The sequence below is a fragment of the Aquarana catesbeiana genome, linkage group LG13 (genome assembly GCF_042186555.1).
Source record: "Aquarana catesbeiana isolate 2022-GZ linkage group LG13, ASM4218655v1, whole genome shotgun sequence".
Classification (NCBI taxonomy): domain Eukaryota; kingdom Metazoa; phylum Chordata; class Amphibia; order Anura; family Ranidae; genus Aquarana; species Aquarana catesbeiana.
The window spans coordinates 77,016,581-77,032,216 of record NC_133336.1 but is presented as its reverse complement, the minus strand read 5'-3'; the positions used below and the strand labels follow the sequence as shown (position 1 = coordinate 77,032,216).

Sequence of the window (15,636 nt, the reverse complement as noted above, 5' to 3'; positions counted from 1 at the left end):
CATCAGAGCTGGAAAGCGGCCGCGAGTCACGTGACTGGCCTGAAGACAGCTGATATTCAGTATTTACAGTGCTCGTTTTTACATGAAACTTTCATAGTGTGCTATGCCAGCTTCTAATAGAAAGGCTGGCAGTGACAAAATGTATATTTTAATATTAAAATAATAGCGGCGGGGGGACAGACAGAGAGGGCACTGACAGGGAGGAAGGAGGGGGTGAGGGGAGCGAGAGGAGAGCAGAGAGCAGGCAGCCTTTTACAGAAGGAGGCACTTTGACCACGGTGATCAGGGTGGAGCTGCCCTGGTTATTGTGGTCTGTTTAGAGAGGCCATACAGGAAGTGGTAGGCTTAGGGTTTTTTTTTTTACAGTTTAGAGGGGGGCAGATTACATAGCACAAGCGCTGTGCTGTGTAATCTGCTTTAAGGGACCAGAATCTACATTTTTTGGGGGGGGGTTAACAAACGATTTAATGCTACAGCATATAAATACATTTTAGACTCTTGTGTTTTGCCAATCTTGTGGCCGCAGTTTTGGGAAGGCCCTTTTCTATGCTTCTGTGAACAAAGCCAGGTCTATAAATACGTAGTCTGATGAGTATATCCTGCACAGAGCCCTGACCTTAATCCTAGGGTACACTTTTACGATGGATTAGAATGACGATAGTGATCAGTTCTTTTCTCTCTCCAGCATCAGTACCTGATTCTTCTGCACACATTTCAAAAAGTGAAAAGCCTCCCTAGAAGAGTGAAAGCTATTATAACCACAAAGGGTGTGGGAGCAATCTATATTAATGCCCATGACTTTGGAATAGGAAGGCCAACAAACTCGTATTGATGTGATAGTCAGGTGTCCACAACCCTTTGACTATGTAATGTAAGACCTAATGTTTCAAGGAGAAGTATAGCCAAAGCTTTTTTTGGCTATACTTCTCCTATGGATTACAGGAGTACACTTAGTTCTGCACTCTTGTGACCTGCTTTCAGCAGACAGCGGGCTGAAGCCTGCTGTTGGCTGACTTCACAGAGCCGGTCCAGGCTCTGGAAAGATCCCGACCATATGGTTGGGATCCACCCAGAAGCCTGGATCGGCACCTGACTTGAAGAGGAAGTAAACCTCCCTCTAATGTTTGTACCTATAGGTAAGCCTATAATAAGTCTTACCTATAGGTACTGTAAATATCTCCTAAACCTGTACCGTTTAGGAGATATTTACTGTATACTGCGTCAATTACGTCATCGGTGCATGCACCCTGAAGGAACGGCTGCTGGTGCGCGGGAGTGACGTCCAGCCAGTCACAGAGCCAGAGACCGCTGTCACAGCCAGAGCCAGAGACCGAAAGGAAGACAGGTGAAGATGGACGTGGCCTGCAGCAGGGACGATGAGGGCTTCGTTTGCAGGTCAGTGTCACATAATGTGCTAGTATCCAATGAATACTAGCACATTATGCCTTTACTTTGCAGGTAAAAAAAAAAGAAACACCAGTTTACTTCCTATTTAAGCCTAATGCGCACCACTGGTTGGAACGAAAAAAAACTGACAGCTTCAGATGGAGCCGCAGTACAGCAATCTCCCCTGCAAAGCTATTGTGTTCTGACAGGGGGACGGCCTCCCCGCAAGAACACTCCGGTCAGTGCTGATCAGGAGCCAGTCGGCTGCTGGTTTTCCAGCATGTTCATCCGACAGAGGCTGGGCCAACGTGCGACTTCTGTAGGACCAGCTGCCATACACACGGGCTGTATGTTGACCGTTTTTTATTGAACCTGCCGATGTCGCCCGACATTCGGCCCATGTGTACTAGGCTTTAGCCTCCCAGCAATCCGCCGAGAGCCATAGCCAGCCCCTCCCACCCCCTGCACAGGCCAGTGCTTCAGTGGGTGCTGGGAGGGCAGAGCAGAGAGTCTGAGACTGACGGTCCTGTCTCCCTGCTCAGAACGGAGGGGAAACTGAGTGATCATCAGTGTTTGATCGCTCAGTTCTCACTGCAGAGCTGACGGGAGACAGATGCAGCATCAGATCGACGCTGCATCCACCTAGGTGAGTATAATTTTTTTTTTTGGGGGGGAAAGCCATACTTCTCTTTTAAAAGCCAGAGCAAAGAAAAAAAATGGAAAGTCTAAGTACAGTAACTGATCAGATTCATGATTAAATTTTTCCTAAGACTGTCAGAGGAAGTCTGACTGCTTTTCAATAGCCATCATCTCTTTTTTTCTTCACCTTTTGATAAACTCAGGTATTGAGGCCCCTTCATTCAAACATAGGGGCGATGTATGAACATATGTTATCTAATGAAAGTATACTTTAGTCTGCTTGGTGAGTAAAAACTGTAATAGTCAGGTTCTTGCTGTTGCTTTTGAGAAGGGCTTGGTGAGATAGGTTAAACTCCATATTATAGTAAATTGTATAGTTATCACACAGTGGGCATGCAGATAAGCACAGACAGGCAGAAAAATAGCTTGTATTGCTCATAGCAACTAGCCAGGCCAGCTTTTGCTTTGTAACCTTCAGTGTAAAAATGCAAGCTGAAAACGCTTTGGTTGTTCCGAGCAGCGCCATATCATTTCTTTCTTTTTAGTATTTGTAAATTGTCTCAAATATATACCGTGTGCTCATGGGATAAGTAGTTATATGTGCATTTCTTTTCTTTCCTAATTGCACGGCAGGAAAAATCCAAAAGCATTCCGGATGACATTGCCAAAGACCTTAGCGGAGTGCAGTCCCAGCTGCGTAAACACAAGGCCCTGGAACATGAGTTGTCTGGGAATGAGCAGCAGGTAAGAGATTCATTACTGTGCATGTCTGGGAACATACATGGTTATCATACCAGCCCTGGCCCCTCTACACACAGCTCTGCCTACTCTTGTATGCCTGATGTGCTACAGCTGTCTCTGATGGTCAGGCCAGTCTGCTGACATTTCATCAGGGGGCATAGATCATGTGATAATTGCGCTTAACATGCAGAATAATGGAGAACGTTTGGCTGCCTGGAGGTTAAATGTGCTGACTGATTAAGCATAAAACCATGAAACTTGCTGGAGACGCCGGGCTTGAATTTCTCTGTCAGCTCCTTGTGTCATTGAACAGTTTCGGATTGTCACCTCTTGTTCTGGGCACCAGATTGTAAGTTCAGTGGAAAAGTGTGCCTTAGAAAATTCCATGTATCACATCAATGAAAATTGTTTGTGTTATATGTACTGTTTAAATGGAGTGTGTATTCAGGTGAGTCCTATAGCCAGTAAACCGAAGATAGCATACAGATTTTATTAAGCTTTATTGATTAAAGAATTCTGCCCAGAGTTATTGGTTTAGTTTTTCAGGTGAACAAAATAGGGCAGGGATATGCAATTAGTGGACCTCCAGCTGTTTGCAGAACTACAAGTCCCCATGAGGCATAGCAAGACTCTGACAGCCACAAGCATGACATCCAGAGGTAGAGGCATGATGGGACTTGTAGTTTTGCAACAGCTGGAGGTCCACTAATTGCATATGCCTGATATAGGGAAATTAACATCCATATACAGTTCAGTTTTTAAACCAATTAGAAATAATTATTGATAAGCGGAACATACCTGGGTTCGGTTCGAGGCAGGTTTGGCAAACTACTAAAGTTTGGGTTTAAGTCAATGGGAACTGATTGTTTCAAACAGTAATGGCTATTTGCTAGGCAAGGGATTATCAAATAAATGGAGTGGGGGCTAGGCACTGCCCTAAGGAACATTTACCAAAGCAAACATTTTTTTTAAATACTGTTTGGTGGGGAGCAGTGATTTTAGTAATGCTTGAGGTGAAAGTTAAAAATGCAAAATTCAATGAAATAACACGCCTAGTAGATGCCCTGACCCTACCTGTGAAATTGCATATCTGTGAAATATATACAATACAACCTACTACAGCAAAACTGACATTTAAAAATAAGGTGTGTTTCAAATGTAGACTAAATGACAGTTCTTAGCCGCTTAATTCTGTCTGTAAACACAGCGGCTGGAGATTCTGTTCATTTATCCTAGATCCTTATCATAGAGGAGGGTCTCATATAGATGTTAATAGGGGACCCCAATGCAAGCAAAAAAGATGCATGCACCCCCTCCCATCCAGTTCACACCATGCCCTTTTAGTCTGGTATGAATTTTATAGTGGACCCCACACACAAAAAAAAAATAAGGTCCACACTAATTCTATAGCTATTGCTTCATATCTGGTATGGATTTTAAAAGGGAATCCAGGGCAAAAAAGAAAAATGTCCCTCCAAAAAATTCAGCCACCAAAGTGGGGGATAAGCTTGCACCCCCCCTACCTCCTGAAGCATACCAGGCCACATACCTTCACATGAGGTGAGTAGCTTGCAAGGGGAACCCCCCTGCAAAGCCCGTTGTCCTTGTCCTCAAGTTGATGATAAGAAGTGGCTCTTCCCCACAACCCTGGCTCAGTGTTTGTGGCAATCTTTGGGCGCTATTTTTTTATTTTATATTTTGCGTGGGGACCTCCCATTTAAACCTGAAGGGCTTGGTATGAGTTTTTTTTTTTTCTTTAACTATCCCTGGCTCCTTTGCTTACATGGCAAGTGATTCCCACCCATTTGTAAGAAAATGGTGCCAGTGACAGTACTGGTTGTCGAGGACCCAGCAATGAACCCTCAGCAATCATTGACAGCAAGAAGCTGTCAAATATAATAGCAGTATTAATACCACTTTTATACATGACATTTGTCTCCCACTAAACTGATAGTTGTTTGAGTGTACATCTGAACAGCCGAGGTTCAGTCTTTAAGACCGAACCTTAAGCTCATCCCTAGCAATCATGTTTCACAGTTGGTACTGTTATAAAACTATAAAAGATGTAATATGATTGGCAGCCACAGTTTTCATTTTGACTATAAATACTTTAAAGTATATGCATAGGCAACATTTTTTTATTTCCTTTTAGATAGAGTACGCAAGAATGAAAACACTTGTGATTGTGAGACACAACAGAAATTGAGAGGAAATCTTTACAAATTGAAGGGCGTTCTTTTCTTAGTTGTAATACTACTCCTACTCTTTGCTTTCGTTAAAATTTTGGAATTCCCATTTTTTTCTATCTCGGTGACAATAGTGAACAAGACATATACAGAGGGTAAAACTACTTAGCGCAGGCACAGAAGACAGTAAAAACGTTTATTCCTTCGCTACACTATCCAAAAATCTAAAACAGGTATTGCCTATTCATACACCTTAAATAACCCCAGTAGTGTTGGAACCATTAATTTAAGAGGAGTCACTATTTCACATGGGTATCTTAATTGGTAATTCACAGTCCTTTTTAGCCCTCATAGTAAAATCCGGGTTTTCAAGTAGTTGATATTGTTAGATGTGATTGTGAATTTTATTCTGCTGGTATTGTCTATTGAAAATAAAATGTATTCTCTGGCTCAGTACTTTCCAGGGACTGAAAACCAGTCCAAAATACTCATTCTTTGAATGTGCCAAACCTCCAAAAATGCCATCTTACATTAAGATGATTTGCCAGGGAATAGAGTAGTTTTATTTAACTTGGCAATACCTGCTAAGCCACTATTACATTTTATGAGAATAAATAGTGGCACTGTGTTCATTTTTTAAACTGAAAATCACTTACTTGTTATACAAAAAACAGCCATATTGGGCCAAGTCAGCTTTTGATACTCAGTACATGAAGGCATGAATGCCAACACTCTCCTCCTGTCCCCTGTGTTTTTCTATATTTTTATGATTAGGTCACTTACCAGCTTCTCAATGAGCTGCAAAAAAGAAAGGAAGATCTGTTAAATGTCAGAGGTTATAACTATGCAAATAAAAAAACATGTGTTTCCTTAGGACCATTTAAACCCGACTTCAGCCAAAACTTTTTTTCAGCTTTGGATAGACTTTAAAAGAAAATAAATACTTCTGTTGAGTTTTCTTGCCATCATTGACACCATTAGGATAATAACACCTAATTTCCTGCACCCATGGCAGCTTGTAGTGGCAGGACCAGAAATTAAGGTAGCTGTAGGCCCTAGGACATAGACTTCAAAAAGACACCTGTCAAAGAATCTGTTCCTTTCCAAGACCCAAAGATATGTTTTGTCTGGAGGTGGGCTTTAATAGAAATGTATGCTAAAGGAAATATGAAAGCTTCCATTGCGTTCCTTTTTTTGAAAATGCTAGTTGCTTGTTGAAAGCAGGTGAAATTGGAACCAAATCAGACCTCCCGATTTGTGTTCTTGTTCTGGGCATTGTAGACAGGCATCTCACAGTTTTAGAAGCACAGGTCAGCAATGGCAGCCTACATGTTACCTTAGCACAGATTTCCTTTAAAAGTATTCAAATTGTCTGCCACATTGCTATATTGTAAAAACAGCACTCCATATTTTCTCTTAATTAGGCTTTTATGTTACTAAAATTCAATCGAAAATGTGTATGAGTCAAGTATGTTGACTGGTAGAGTTTGGCTTTATCTGGTCATAGATATGAAAGAACCATACGAATATGGAAGCATGATTCAACTATCTCACAATATCTACTGCCTCAACTTCAACCAGTAACAGGAAGATTTGAATCATGTATGCATTGCAGTATAGCCTTAGCAATAGTAAAGGCAAAGGACAATAAATACACTGTAGTCAGTTTAGCTATAGCCTGTCCAAGAAAATCTTAACTCCACAGCCTCCATTTTTGTGCACCTCATCCTATCATGTCTACTCATCATTTTCCTGCACTCTGTGTTCCTCATCATATTGAGCCCCTACTTCATTTACAGACTCTGTATTATATTTTGAAAAGAATATGAATGGTGCAGTTATTCTATTCCCCTGTGGAATCAGATCATACCCAAACAAAAAGTAAGTTTGAAATCCTGTATAAAAAAAAAAAAGAAAACAAGTCCAATCAACATAATGTCAAAGGATGTGCACACCGTGCTTAAAACAAATCACATTTTCAAGTATTCCTTCTAAGGTGAAATGTTACTGATGGCTGTGCCCAAAAAGACAACTGTTAAACATTTCTTATATGGATCTTATAGCTGAAAGAGAAAAACAGGCCTACTCCACACCTACAGGTGAAATTGACGCTCACCTCAAGAATTTGACCACACAAGTCAAACAACGCTCACACCATGAATCAGGATGGTTCTCCTTCGATATCTGTGATGCTTCTCCCCAGTGTAATCAGGGTCCCAAAATCACTTATCCACCTGCAGAGTTTTGATTTGAGGAAAGATTAGAGGAACTGAATTTATTCTCTCTTGAGAAGAGGAGATTAAGGGGGGATATCATCAACATGTACAAATATATAAGTGGTCTATATAGTGAATCTGGCAGTTAACCAAGCTGTAAAACTCTGATTCGTCATTTGTCTTGTTTAAGGCCTCATGCACACTGGTTTCTTGTAAACGCTATTTATCCTGACAGGAAAAAATCAGCATTATAAACTCACCTAAGCTGCATTTTTTCAAAATAGTTTAGGTGAGTTTGGCAGAGTTTATTAGAGTTTGGCATTTGGGAGTTTATATATTTCAGTGACCAGAATTTTAATTTATTCTGGCCATTGAAATAAATAAACGCTGAAGTGCTAAACGTGCCTAGTGTTTTTGCACATTTATGTGCGTCTATGCGCTTTTAAAAAGCATTCAGGGTTTTTTATGGTCAAAATTCCCGCTCCTGAATGCGATTTTTAGTGCATTCAGAAAACAGTCTATAAACTCCATTGCTGATAAAACTGCTAAAAACATCCATGTGTGCATGGACACATAGGATAACATAGAGGGAATTTTAAGGGCAGAAAAAAAAAAAACGCCCAAACTCACAAAAACATGAGTTTACTAGCAGCAGTGTGCATGAAGCTTTATACATTGTATGTCTTCAGGGCCCCTTGCAGAGTGACCAGCAGTAGCAGTGATGTTATGTTACATCTCCTGTTCTCCTGAATGATATTAGACGCTGGCAGATCTCGACATTAGACACTTCCAGATCTGGTGAGAATGGTCACCAGGACAGAAAAAAGCGGTGACACAGACAGCAATAAATACCCAATAAGGTTTCTAACGATTCTCTTCTCTATCCAAACTATACTATAAGGTAAAAGTCTAATCAATTGTACTACTATACCACTGTCATGTCTTACCATACCATTCCTCTTTTAATATCCTCCAAAATTAAATAATTCTGGTATGAAACAAGATTGTTTCTGCTGAAGATCAGTAATCTAGTCCTATAATTCTTTGACAATCACTTCTATAAATCGCTAAGACTTTTGCCTAGTAACACAGACCCCTATAGTTGCTTCGCTACTGTACATGTCCAGAAAGAGCTAACACTATTTTTAAGGCGCTGTGGAGGATGAACGTGTGCTGTAAATGGCCCATAAACACTGCAATCTAATTTTGGTTCCTGAAGGTCACAAGCAACTGAAACGTGGAATCAGATTATATTTACTGACCTTAAACACCATTAATGTAATGATTTTATATCTACAGCGCACTATATAGACAGGGAATACAGAAATACAGACTCTTGTAGAAATGCAAATTTAGTGCTTACTTAGATGTTCATTTCTTTTAATCTATAGCTAGAACTTTTTGCAAAAAAAGTTATTCGCTTTTAGGGCACTGTTAGACGTACAGTATTTAATAAAGCTGGCCACTAACAGCCGAACCCAGCAGTTTGGTACAATGCTTCGGTTAAGACTGGAAAAATCATTAAACATCCTCATCTGTTTGCTCACTGGGCGAGGCACATGATAATGGTTCCTTGGCATGGTTGAGGATCAGCAGATTTCTCCCCTACCCCCTTCTTTGACCGATAGATGTCCAACTTTGACCAGCCTATGGCAGTGTAGGAGCAGGTATAATGAAAAAGTGCAGTAACTCCCATAGCTGAACTGAAATCTGTTCTAAGAGTAACTGTATTTTGAACATAAATGTTGCATTGTCTAATTGGGCAATACTTACAGGGAGCGACAGGCAAGAAAACATGTGCCTGTACTCTGTAGCCACATTTGTTCTTGATGCTTATTCCAAGTCAGCTTTGTACTTCTTTTCCTTTCTCATGATTGTTCCCCCTGAACAATCTCTGGGTGATCAGTATTTTACAATTGTCAGAAGCACTGTTTATTTCCCTGGATAAGTTCTAAACAGCTTAGTCCTTGCCCAGGTATAATATCCAGCACACGAATGGCTATCCGTAGTCCTGCTGCTGCCTGCTGATTGGTAAATACATACTGACCTATTCAGCAAGGTAGTACAAACTTTGATTGCCCATGCCATAAATCAAATTTACTATTATAATCAAACCAGATGGTGTCTCTGTTTGCTATAAGTCACTATGGTTTGCAGTATCTTCACTAAATGTATTCTTTTTAGATTATTTAGCTATTAGAAATGCAAGGTGCCAATGCACCAGGTACAGGCTAAAACAACAAATTCTTGTGCAAAAAGAATGCAGAAAAAACTATTTAATTTGGTTCACATAGTTACATACTGTATACAGTAAAACCTTGGATTGCGTGCATAATTCGTAATCCAAAACACTTGTATATCAAAGCAAATTTCCCCTTAAGATATAATGGAAACTCAAATGATTCATTCCACAACCATTTATTCATAGGTCCTTCAGTTTATATTCCATATAAAAAGATTATAGCAATGTGACCAGGTTGTGTAACCATAAAATGTCCATCTACAAATGGAAGCCTCCACAAGGGGATTTACCGTATCCAGCAGGAGCTACAGGGTATTAAAGAGAAGAGAGGCGCCTCTAAGTGTAGCGATACATTGCTAAATGTTGTACCTTCATTAAATTTCACCATATTGGTGCACTTAGAGGCAACTCTCTTCTCTTTTATACTCAGTTGTGACATAACGCTACTTGTATATCAAGACATTGCTTGTATATCAAGTCAAAATTTATTAAAACATTTAGCTTGTCTTGTAAAATGCTCTCAAACCAAGTCACTCTCAAACCAAGGTTTTACTGTATTGAGTTAGGTCCTGTGTAATGAATTCCCCTTGACCCATAATAGATTTGTAATGCTACCCCCATAAAAGCTGTTGTATAGGATGTGTCCTCTGTTCTTTGCTCTGACCTTCTCAAGATCCTTAGCCCCTCATACACACCAGGTTGTGTAATACCTAAGTAATACCTAATACCCAATAGTGGTGCTATTGGGTATTAGGTATTACTTTCACTGAATTCCAGTGATATTGTACAATAATGGGTAACACAGGCACCAAACCAGGTAGTAAATGCATACTTAATTTATTGTTATCCAATATGGTTGGTAACTAGGTACACATAAAATGGATTAACAATGGTAAAAACACAATATACCGTACAAAGTGATTAACAGTAGAGACAAGTCATAAGATGACATTTGGTGTCCAGATCAGCATAAACTGTAGGAAGGCTACCTAAATTGCAGCAGTGAGCAGTAGTAAAGTTTAATCTACCAAGTGCTGGAACTATACTGCCAGAGCGCATTCATGGTGGCGGTGCTAGTCTTAGATTGACTGGGCATGCACTGCCCAAAAGAAAAGGAGGATGGTAGCAAAGGGGGCAGGGAAACACAGGGGGCTTGCAGAATAATTATTACAAGAGGAGCAGTTCTTTGAGATGTTTTTCTGCCAACTATCGGTGGGCTCCTTTAAAGTGACACTAAAGTTAATTTTTTTTTTTTTTTTAAATAACAAACATGTCATACTTACCTCCACTGTGCAGCTCATTTTGCACAGAGTGGCCCCGATCCTAGTCTTCTGGGGTCCCTTGGCGGCTCTCTTGGCTCCTCCTCACATTAGATAACCCCCTGGGAGAAGCGCTCACCCAGGGGGTTACCTTGCGGGCGCAATTCTGAGTCCAGCATTTGGCGTCCATAGATGCCGAATGCAGGACTCGGCCCCGCCCCCCGGCGGCCGCGTCATTGGATTTGATTGACAGCAGCGGGAGCCAATGGCTGTGCTGCTATCAATCTATCCAATCAACAGCCAAGAACCCCTTTAAGAGTGTGGGTGCATTTAATGACAATACCAGTTAACCTAAATGCAGTATAGGTACAGTGCAAGTGTGGTATAGTCTCCGCACAGGTGCAAGGTAGATGCAATAAAGGTTTGGTGTAATGCGGTATAGGTGCATTCTATGTTTAGAATAAGTGTGTTATGGATTGGGTACACTTGGTATCCTGCTCTCAGTGGCTCAGTCCCTGCTAGCAGTATCAGCAATGGGCAAATAGCTCTCCCTCCAGTCCCCTGGCTGCTCCAGCGACCTCTCACTGTAGAAGGGGGGACCCACTCAGTCTCTCTTTGAAAGCTTCCGGTGATCAGCGGTGAAAAGCGTAGGGTGAGTGGATGCATCAGTTTTCCTGCGGTAGCAGTACAGGTGCTGTGACATGGGTGGTGCTGCGCTGCTCCGGGTGTCCTCATTCCCAGTCTCAGGCTTGAATCTCGGTTGGTATGGTCTCCCTCTGGTAGGCAAATATCCAGACAAAAGCGCTCTCTATCTAACTCTCTTGGTGCCAAGAGGAAAAACTTTCCTGGACAATTTAATACAAATCTCACCACTCCTCCTACTGTGCAGTGGCTACTGGGATGTGTAGTTTAAGAAGTCTATTTGTCCCATTATATGGCTGCCATTTCAAATTACAACTCCCAGGATTCTCATCGCCCTGAATAGAAGAAGTCTATGGACTTGCTTGGCTTTAGCCGGAGGAGAATGGTGAAGCATAACACCAGTATCTCAGTAGTTGAAGAGAAGAATAAAAGGTCTTCTTCTCCATATTGCTGTAGTCTAGGACGTAGCCCAGGATATGGCTACAGATTTAATTATTTTACATAGGATTTATTAATGTATAATCCAACATATCAGGACAGTAATTAGATGGTTACATTGTGTAATAAGCAAACATAAGACAAAAAACAAATAGAAATAATAATAAAAAGGAGACTTAAGCAGTGGCATTATGCAGGTTTCAAGCATAACATTGGCTACAGATTGAATTCAATAACTTGTTGTAGGACTGTATGGCAGCCTTATGTTTAGAGCAGCAAAAATGTAGAAATTTCTTTCTCAGCCAGTGGTATCAGCTGGAAGTGCTGACATTCTCAAAAAACTCTAGACACCTTCTTCACCTTGGGCGTAATATACATGCATGTTCTTGAAGACTTAATCTGATGCACACTAACGCACACATGTAGGTCGGACTGGATTGACCTGTATCTTTTTCCAATCTTATCTCCTATGTAACTAAATCATAATATTGAACAGATACAGTAAGCTACAGTAAATCCAATGAGAAGCACAGAAGAGCAACTAGACATCACCTTATCTTAACATGGTCCAGAATTTAGAGAATAATTCTGAAATGTATAGATCTAAAGGAAGATGTGTTTTTGAAAAAGTGCTGCATTTGTATACCATGGGTTATACAGTAACTGATTTCTTCCACTTTGGAATTGGATTTTCTTTAGCTGTCGCCATTTAGAAATGTGGAACTGTGCTTAGTGTTGAATTCTGTTTTCCAGCTACAAGAGGTTATTGATGCAGCAGATGAAGCTCTACCCAGGTGTTCCAGAGACCAGAGTAAGTCTTTACAGCAAAAGCAGCAGGAGGTGGTGGAAAGATGGGAGCTGATCAAGAGCAAAGTGGAGAAAAGAAGGACTGACCTGGAACAAGCATGTAAACTCTATTTCTTCTTGGCTGCTGTAAGTTCATAATTTTGTAGGACAACAGATGTACACTACACTCTAGTAACCCATACATTGCAACAGATTATGTGGTTCCAATGAGTCAAAGGATAAGCTGGTGGTGCAATTGGATTACTCAGCAATATGTTAGAAGCCCACATTTGTATCAGGATTTTTTAACTTGAAGCATGTACAAAATCTATACATGCATCAGAGTATTGGTATCAAAGGTTTGCAAGTCTCTTAATACACTCAGTACTCTAGATGCTGCTTTCTATGAACTGCAGAGGTCATAGTAAATTGTGATGAGGGTACACGGGACTATTTGCTATGGATCCCAAGGCAAGATACCGTATGTCCATCTTTGAAGTGGAGACTTCTCCTTGTCAAGTGTCAGCTCAGTGTTATCATTGTCTATTTAACTTTGCAGTTGGTAAGGGTTTCAATATGAGAATCACGTGTAGACTGGAGGGGAACACTAGCTGGCTGTGAATCATAGATAAATATAATCTGGAACCGAGCTGTGGAGCTGTGACCAATCCTCCTTATATGAACATTAGACAGCTGTCTCTCTTGTAACCCTTTATTTGAGTAACACAAGCTAAGTCTTGCTTTACAAAGACTGGGTTTTTAGCAACAAAAGCAGCTTGTTATATGCTAAAGACCATGCATTACGTGCTTTTCCTCTTCTAGCACTTCCATCATGTTTAAAAAAAAAAAACAGGGAAGAGACTACAGGCTACAGGTAGTATGTACTGATAGCAGCTTTCCTTCTGTACATGTAACTGGGCATCCTGTCTAGTATGCTGGCTGGGCAATCCTAGTACCACATGGGTTATAGGTAGCATATGTGAGCTGATGGGTATAAGTTTCTGAGGTTACAATACATTTCTTAGAGGTTCTTGATCAGGTAAGCACAATTTATTTCATGCACTTGTTCATTTTTTTAGTTGTTCAGTGATTTTATTGGAGGTTTAACCAGGGCTGGCCCAAGACATTGTGCTGTCTGGGTTAAAAAAATAGAAATCGCGCCCATCAAAAGGCCCCCACATCCATTATTTTATATCATAATAATTAAAACTAAAATGTAATTTTAAACATTGTGCTCAGAATGCAGGGATCAGGAGAGTGTTGCACACAGAATGAAGGGATCAGGAGTATGTTGCACTCAGAATGTAGGGATCAGAAATGCATTGCACTCAGAATGTAGGGTTCAGGAGTGCATTGCACTCAGAATGCAGGGATCAGGAGTGTGTTGCACTCAGAATGAAGGGATCAGGAGTATGCTGCACTCAGAATGTAGGGATTAGAAATGCATTGCACTCAGAATGTAGGGTTCAGGAGTGCATTGCACTCAGAATGTAGGGTTCAGGAGTGCATTGCACTCAGAATGCAGGGTTCAGGAGCGCGTTGCACTCAGAATGTAGGGTTCAGTAGTGTGTTGCGCTCAGAATGCAGGGTTCGGAAGTGTGTTGCACTCAGAATGCAGGGATCAGGAGTGCGTTGCGCTCAAAATGCAGGGATCATGAGTGTGTTGCACTCAGAATTCAGGGTTCAGGAGTACGTTGCACTCATAATGCAGTGTTCAGTAGTGCGTTGCGCTCAGAATGCAGGGTTCATAAGTGCTTTGCAGTGATTTTATTGGAGGTTTAACCAGGGCTGGCCCAAGACATTGTGCTGCCTGGGTTAAAAAAATAGAAATCGCGCCCATCAAAAGGCCCCCACATCCATTATTTTATATCATAATAATTAAAACTAAAATGTAATTTTAAACATTGTGCTCAGAATGCAGGGATCAGGAGAGTGTTGCACACAGAATGAAGGGATCAGGAGTATGTTGCACTCAGAATGTAGGGATCAGAAATGCATTGCACTCAGAATGTAGGGTTCAGGAGTGCATTGCACTCAGAATGCAGGGATCAGGAGTGTGTTGCACTCAGAATGAAGGGATCAGGAGTATGCTGCACTCAGAATGTAGGGATTAGAAATGCATTGCACTCAGAATGCAGGGTTCAGGAATGCGTTGCACTCAGAATGCAGGGATCAGGAATGCGTTGCACTCAGAATGCAGGGTTCAGGAGTGCGTTGCACTTAGAATGTAGGGATCAGGAGTGCGTTGCACTCAGAATTCAGGGTTCATGAGTGTGTTAGACTCAGAATGCAGGGATCAGGAGTACGTTAGACTCAGAATGTAGGGATCAGGAGTGCATCAGCCTAAGAATGCAGGGATTGGGGGGGTGGGGGGTAATTTGAAGGGAGGTAGAGGACACTGCTATGGGGGTGGTCCTGCCCATAACAGTGTCCTCTGCCCCCTTCACATCACCCCCGACACACATACACACACACAGTGTCCTCTGCCCCCCTTTCCCCTATAGCAGTGACCTCTGGCCCCTTCTCAACCCCCCCTTTCCCTCCCATAGCAGTGTCCTACCTCAGAGCAGAAGGCAGCACAGTTCTGGACAGAGGCCAGGAGCGGGAGCCAGCAGAGTGACTTTCCATGTTAGCAAGCTGGTGATTGGTTGCATAGGACTGCCCTGTGTCCTAGCAACCAATCATCTGTGGTTTAACTTCAAAAGTTAATTTGTGCAGCTCCCTCTCCTGCCCTCCGTTCTGAGCTACGCTGCCTCCTGCTTTCTGCTGTTCACTGATGACATCGGCAGAGGAGGCTTGCGGAGGTGGAGGGGGAGTATGGCACAGGCACGGCTGAAGAGGTGGGGAAAGAAGGTGGGGGACACGGGAACCTATTTGTGGTCTACCTGTCACCTGTGTGCAGTCGACACATGGACCACGATCAACAGGTTGCCGACCCTCGCGCCTTGGGCGTCAATTTGCCGCCCCTCTCAAAGTTACGCCTGGGTCCAATATACGCTCCATTCAACAATTATCAACTCAAGGTCCACAGTACAATTACAACAAGGCACAAATAATCAATGGGCCTTAATGATATGCCATCTAAGCACCACTTGTTCATG

General features: G+C 41.7%; 1 protein-coding gene across 1 annotated transcript in view; it reads left to right on the top strand.

Moving 5' to 3' along the window:
• SPTBN5 (spectrin beta, non-erythrocytic 5) overlaps positions 1-15,636 on the top strand; it is a 367,667-nt gene that overhangs the window by 149,178 nt on the left and 202,853 nt on the right. The window contains exons 31-32 of the mRNA XM_073608935.1: positions 2,659-2,769; positions 12,503-12,682. Of these exons, the coding sequence (XP_073465036.1) occupies positions 2,659-2,769; positions 12,503-12,682 (291 nt within the window). The remainder of the gene's footprint in view (positions 1-2,658; positions 2,770-12,502; positions 12,683-15,636) is intronic.